General features: G+C 47.9%; 1 protein-coding gene across 2 annotated transcripts; it reads right to left on the bottom strand.

Moving 5' to 3' along the window:
* Positions 1-527: 527 nt before the first annotated feature.
* ZBTB14 (zinc finger and BTB domain containing 14) lies at positions 528-6,129 on the bottom strand. 2 transcript variants are annotated; one of them, XM_059489830.1, is made up of 3 exons: positions 6,011-6,129; positions 3,803-3,871; positions 528-3,398 (listed from the first exon to the last, which is right to left on the bottom strand). In XM_059489830.1, exons 2-3 carry the CDS (start codon positions 3,803-3,805, stop codon positions 2,055-2,057), a joined length of 1,347 nt encoding a protein of 448 aa, XP_059345813.1. In that variant the 5' UTR covers positions 3,806-3,871; positions 6,011-6,129; the 3' UTR covers positions 528-2,054. The 2 variants fall into 2 exon arrangements, with proteins under 2 accessions (XP_059345813.1, XP_059345820.1); XM_059489837.1 differs by lacking the exon at positions 6,011-6,129 and having other exon boundaries at positions 3,803-4,338.
* Between the last annotated feature and the right edge of the window lie 682 nt (positions 6,130-6,811).

Here is a 6,811-nt window from a genome sequence, read left to right as displayed (position 1 = left end):
TTATCATAACAGATATGTTTTGTACAGTCTTTTTAACCCCGACTTACCTAGGAAGAAGTGCACACAATTTCAGATAAGAAAACATAGCAAGACGAATATATTTAGAAAAAAAAAGTAGATCCTATTTTGGACCTACTATCTTTATATCTATGATCATATACAGTAAAACATTTTAACAATGGTCATTTATCATGTTCCTCAAGAGAACCAATAAAATGCAATGAATACACATCCTCTGATGTTGCACAGGTACAAAATGTATAGTTTGTTTACAAACTAATATTACTGAATGTAAAATGAAGAAACATTTTAAAAAAATATATTGGTAAAGGTCCAAAGTTTACATTTTCTAAAATATTAAGGTCATGTTTTATTTACAGACCAGCGTTTGAACAATTACTGGCATTTAAAGATAACTGCTTAACCTGATGAATACATGAATAAAACAAAGCTGTAAAAAAAAAAAAAAAACCTAGACCAAATAAAAACCCCTCAGTAACTGAAGTTCCATATAACAGTTCCAAAAACACTATTTTAAATTTCTATTTAGAAAAGCAAGATGTGATCTACCACACAGTAACTTATCAGAAACTGGTCTAACACTTTGATATGCTATAGTTACCGCAAGTGACCAATGTTACCAACCATGTGCCCGAGTGTGTTTTTTGCCCATTCCAACTTCAAATGAAGTTTTCACAATAGCTGTATTATTTACAAATTTAAAATAAAGGGTTGATATACCTTTGGATTGCATTGCTGCTGTTACTGTGTCTTCTCTTGATGACCACAAGTAGCAGACTGCAATCCAAAGACCATTTATTTCCTTGACTCTGTGAGTTAATTATTGTTATCAGCATGTACCCCAGCTGGTTAAAAAAAAAATAGACTAAGCAACTGACTAATAGTGAACACTCACCCAGGATCAATTCTGACAGAACTCACTCACTGAAGTCCCCCTCTTGATGAGGGGTGGCGTGTCAAAAGGTAGAAGCTTTTAAACTTGAACAGGACCTATGAGCTGTATGATCAGCCATGACACAAACCCCAGCTGAGCCTGCGGGCAGGTATGTGACACCCTTGGCTGCAGCTTCAGGAGTCTGGCAGTGACACCTGGTCACCTGCTCCTGCAGATACTCTTCTGCCTTCACTGTGCTAGGTTAGGTGACCTGAAGTTGCATAATAAAAAAACCATCTCAGGCTGTATTAGCTTTTACTGATTTTTACTGGGTTTGAGTAAGGAGCATGTCTCCTCCATGCTCCACCCTTTTTCCTTTGTGGCCCAGTCCCACCTCTGGGGCCCTGTATAAAAGTGAACATAAAAACAAATGAGGCAGACATTTTTGCCCACAGAAGGGACTGGTGAATGCCATGACACTTCTGCTTTGCCAGCCAGAATCCCTGTGAATAATGCATTTTTTTCAAGAATGCAAGTAATTCATTAAAACTTGCCACCTTTATAAAAATAGGAGGATATCTGAGGGAATGGAATAAGAAGCAATTTCATTTTGATTACCATCCTCCTTTACACTCTGTTGTACCATCCTACATTAGGTGAAAAAAGGCAGAATTAAAAAGCTTAGGGATTCAGTGTATGCTTCTCATAAAAATTGTAGGTACAACGCCTAAGAATTATGAAAACCAAATAATTTCTTTCCATGTTTGTGATTTTTGAGATCTCAGCGTTTTCAAGCATAAGTCACTGATTCTCACTGATTGCAATGTTTACATCGTATTCAGTATTCCATACTGGATAAAGGAAAGTATCGGCCAGTGATGATCCCTGCTACAGAGAACTTGATCACATTCTCAAATTAAAGCAGTTATTAGTGCATTATACTGCTAGTGACAACAAAACTGTTTCACATTCTGAGAACACCCATCTCGGAAATGTTTTAAGATACCTAACCAAGCGATGCTATGTATTCCTATTAAACATTCAAATCCTCTAAAAATATGCTTTCTTGAAAAGATTCTCAGTCTAAATGTATATCAACAGCAGATTTTGCTCCATTTAATTTCTTATATTATTTCTGATAAAGTTCCTACTTTAGTTTTTAACTACAGGCTATAGTTTCTAACTGTTGCTCTGCTTCAGCAGCCATGGCTGCTGCCTGCAACTGTTCTGTTTCACTCTGGATGGAATTGGCTGCTGTAACTTGCTTTCTTTCACTGTGCATATTGTTCTCGTGCCTTTTTAGGTCAGATGCCTTAGCAAATGCTTTAGTGCAGGAACTGCAGACAAAAGGTTTCTCTCCTCGGTGCCTTCTTTCGTGGTCTTTGAGGTGGGACTTGTGCTTGAAAGCTTTATCACACATATGGCATGCAAATGGCCTCTCATTACTGTGAACTCTTTCATGCTTTTTTAGATCTGGTGCACGAATAAAAGACTTCCCACACACTTCACAACTGTAAGGCTTGTAACCTGTGTGTATTTTCAAGTGTTCTTTCAAATGAGCCTGCGTGGTGAAGCCCTTTGTACACATTTCACAAACAAATGGTCTGTCTGCAGTGTGTAGTTTTTCATGTTTTCTCAAACGCGCTTCATCGGAAAAGGTCTTGCCACAAGCCTGACATACAATGTGTTCCCTGTGACCGTAAAGCAAGTACTCAAACTTCATATCCCCGGCTGCTGTGGTCCATCCTGGTGTCTGCTCATCTTTCACTTCACTTATGCCATCATTAAATGTGAGTGCCTGAGGGGTCTGAGACCCTAAGTCTTTAGATTCCGTTGTTTCCATAGGTTCTACTTCTTGGCCATAGCAGTTTACTTTTCTAACCTCTTCACTTCCCAACTCTTTCAGAATTGCCTCTTGCACTCTCAGAGTAGTGGTTGGTGATTTACCATCTTCCTGACTTGGGGGAGTGCCTTCTACTGTCACATCTGATGGACTGTCATCATGATCTCCAATCTCTTCCACCTCATCATCTTGGGTATCATTGGGTTCCCCAATAGAACGGTTCATTTTTAGGCAGTACTTGCTCTTGGACTGTGTGTTTTCTTCAGGACTAGATACATCACGTTTTTGAGAGCAGAGTTTATCAAGAAACCGAATACCAAGGATCTGGCCTGAAGACATCATCAAGTTTACATCCTCTTTTTTAACAGAAATCTTTGCAGTATACATGTAATTGAGAACTTCCTCAAAAATATCAGAACGAAGAAAATCTATTTCTATTACTGATGAACTATCAACTTCAAGTTTTTTGAAAAGCTTTTTGAAGTAGGTACTGCAGGCAGCAAGCACGCACCTATGGGCTCTGAACTTAACATCTTCAACCACAATAGCGATGTCACAAAACTCTCCTTCCAAACGTTGTTCATTCAATGTTTTCAGGAACACAGTTTTGTGATCGTCGTCATTATATTTAATGGTTTCAGACATACTGATGAAAAACTCCTGTAAATTAACAGGAAAATTTTGTAACTTTTATAAAGCAGTCTAAGTCACAAAACCCCAAGAGATTAAGTAATTTCCATCATTTAAAAAAACCCAACTTTTTTTTTTTTTGCATAAAATGACCACAAAAAGCCTGTTAGACTGTAAAAGTATTACTCTGTAACTGATTTTAAAATTGTGAATTTATAAAGTTCTTTCTTATGTTACACAATTTACAACTGTTCAAATCTTCATTACAAAATTGAAAACTTACTCTTTAAAACTCCAATTCTCATTAAATGTATTATCTAACTCATAAGCCATTATTATAGCTAAAGTAAATGTTAACACTAAAAATGTGTAGGAAATACTCTAAATAAGTCAGCACGATAAACTAAATTTGAAATATCAAATATAAGCCTTACCATGAACAACACGGGAAGTTTTCTAAGCAAATGATTATTAAATTAATCTCAGAATGGGCCACCTTCAGCCTGAAAGATGAGAAGATAATAACATTTCAATATGTGATAATATTGATTCCAAAAATTATTTTGAGTGTTAAAAGACAGCATTTTCAATTATTTAAAATTAGATAAAATACATTGTTAAAATACCCAGTTATTTTCTCAATGACACTACAGACAAATGTAGAGGACAGCTCCATGTGTTTATTTTCCTATGGCTATTGCACTTCCCTGGTTCCACTTTCCTGCTACTTAACTTCGCACTAAATCTAAAGGTCTGGAAAACCTTGCTGGGAATCACCACAATTAATGCAGTAACCAACCCATCAAGAAGGTGATCAGTCTTCTGCTGAACCAGAGAGCTGAGCCAGCCTAGCAGAGGGTCTGGCAAGCAGACCAAACACCCCAAAGGACAGAAAACCAGGGACAGGGATGGATGCACATCCAGGACCAGGAAAAGGGATGAGTGTATCAGATTTCCAAACTATGGAGATACCAGAAAACAAAAGGATAATGCAAGACACATAATTTCAAATTATTTAATCCCAAATGACATCTAGTTGCGCCAAAGTAGGAAATGCAATGGAGAGGAGAATTTAATACTTTGGAACAAATCCAGTGCCACCTGGCACAGATCTCCTGGGAACTTCTTCCCTAAATTCTAATTTATCTGTAACCATATATGAAACAGAAGCAGATGATAGGTATGATGACAGATTGCAACTCTTGGTGCTGTGTGTTTCACACAATATGAGAACACCTGGCCCTGCAGGTCTGGCACCTCCGCTAAAGTGTCCCCAGCTACACAGAAAAATTAAAATAAAAAAAAGGGAAAAAATGACGGGCAAAATTCTTTTCTTAGTCCCAAATAATCAAATTTTAAGATAGCTAGATAATAAGTCTGTAAATATTTGAAATATACAAAAGGAAATGAAACCAGAAAGCGATATTGTATATATTTATGGGCCGTCTGGTTCTGCTGGCCCAGGAAAATGTATCGGTCCAGCATTGAAGATGGTAGGGCAAACAACTATTTAAATGGGATCTTTTTCGAGTTCTTTGCAAGATGGGAAAAGCTTTCTTCTTAAGCAAGCATCAAAATGTCACTGGCAATAATCTAGCAACAATTGCACCGTCCTGTTAAGCAGTATGTGGTTTTGATGCAATTCTGTCGACACTGAGAATGAATTATAGAAGTAATTGGCTGAAAACAGGGCTGCGGAGTATACAGGGGTGTGCAACTGGCAAAGAACAAAGTTAGTCCTTTGCGAATGGAGCGGGTCAGGCACTCGCCCAGAGCGTTTCTAGCTCTGGTAACTTATTCCACTGGGCAATTCACATTTATTCCTCCACACGCTTTTCACACGGCCGCTACCTCCGCAAGGGCCGCAGGGAGGTGTCTGCGGGGCTGCGGCTGCTCGGGACGCGCTCGGTGCCTCCCCGCGCCGGCTCTCGCGGCCGCCGTGCCCGTGACCGCGGAGGCGCACGCCCGCTCCACGCACCCGCGGGCGCGGCGCAGGCGGGTTCCCGGCGGGGACCGGCCCGGCCCCTGCCGCGCCGCCCGCGCTCCCGGCCCGGCGTCGGGGGCGCCCGCGAGCGCCAGGCGGCGGCTCTCCGGAGCGAGCCCGGCGCTCCCGCCGCGCCGCCTCACGGGGCTGCGCGGGGACGGCGCCCCGCTCCCTCCTTCCTTCCTTCCGTCCGTCCGTCCGTCCGTCCGTGCCTCCCTCCCTCTCTCCCTCCCCCGCTCCAACGGTTCTCGCGCGGCTCCCGCCGCCTGGACGCGGCCGCGCGTCCCCTTTGTTGCGGCGGCCACCGCCGCCGCGCGGGACCCGCGCGCCCCAGCGTGCGCATCCGCCGCTGGACGCGTCCTCCTCCTCCTCCTCCTCCCCCTCCCGCTGGCCCTCCCCTCGCCCGCGGGAGGCAGGCGCGCGGCGGCGCCGGGGCTGCTGGCGGCGGGCGCGCCCGCGGCAGCGCCATCTCACCCAGCGCGCGCTGCCGGGGCTGTAACGGCGGCGGCGAGCGGGGGAGGGACGGCAGAGGGAGGGGGGGGGGAGGAGGAGGAGGGAGGGGGCGTGCGAGGGAGATCGCGCGCGCGCGCAGCGCAACGGCGGCCGGGCCGCGGCGCGGGAGGCGCGGGGGAGGAGGGGGGAGAGGGCTCGCGCTTACCTGCCGCCCGCCCGCGCGCGCGGAGCCGCGCTTCCCGGGGGGCGCGGGGGGGCCGCCGCTGCCACTGCCGCCGCGCGGGAGGGGGACGGGGGAAGGGACGGGAAGGAGGGAGGGAGGGAATGGGGGGGGAATTTGGGGAGGGGGTCTTGGGGGGGGGGGGGGGGCCCTGCGCGCGTCTCTCCGGCCGTCACCGCCGCCTCCTGCACGAGCACTCCAGTGCGCGCGCGCGCGCGCTCGGGGAGGGGGGGGCGCGGGGGGTGCGTGCATGCGCGGTGCGAGAGGAGGGCGCGCCTGTGCCCGGGGAGCGCGGAGGAGGAGGAGGAGGAGGAGGCTGGGGCGGCGGGGAGGGGGGAGCAGCGGGGCCTGCGGCGCGCCAGTTCCCATCGCCCTCCCCCCCGCTCCGGGGGACGCGCGGCTCGGGCCGCGGGGGCGCGCGGGCCGCGGCCGTTCCCGCCGCGCCTGCGCCCGCCGCGTGTGCGAGCCCGGGGCGCGGGCACGGCCTCCCCCCGCCAGGCGGCGCACGGCGGCGAGCGCGGCGCGGGCTCGGCCCCGAGCCGGGCGCGGCGGGACCCGCGCGGCCGTTGGGCGGCGCTCGGGGGCGCGCCCGCGCGTGTCCGCGGAGGGGCGGCGGCGGCGCTCGGTGCGGGAGCGACGCTGCCCCTGGTGTGTCCCTTGCCCGCCACCGGGAGCGGAACGGCTCTGCCCACCCACACCCGCCCGCGCTCCCTGGTGCCAATACTCGGGGGGTTGGATTTTAAAAGGCATAATGCGATCGCTTGGAAGGAATAAAGGCTTTTGTTG

Source organism: Ammospiza nelsoni, chromosome 1 (genome assembly GCF_027579445.1).
Source record: "Ammospiza nelsoni isolate bAmmNel1 chromosome 1, bAmmNel1.pri, whole genome shotgun sequence".
NCBI classification, from domain to species: Eukaryota; Metazoa; Chordata; class Aves; order Passeriformes; family Passerellidae; genus Ammospiza; species Ammospiza nelsoni.
The sequence above is the reverse complement of the archived record's forward strand: the minus strand, read 5'-3'. Positions and strand labels throughout refer to the sequence as shown.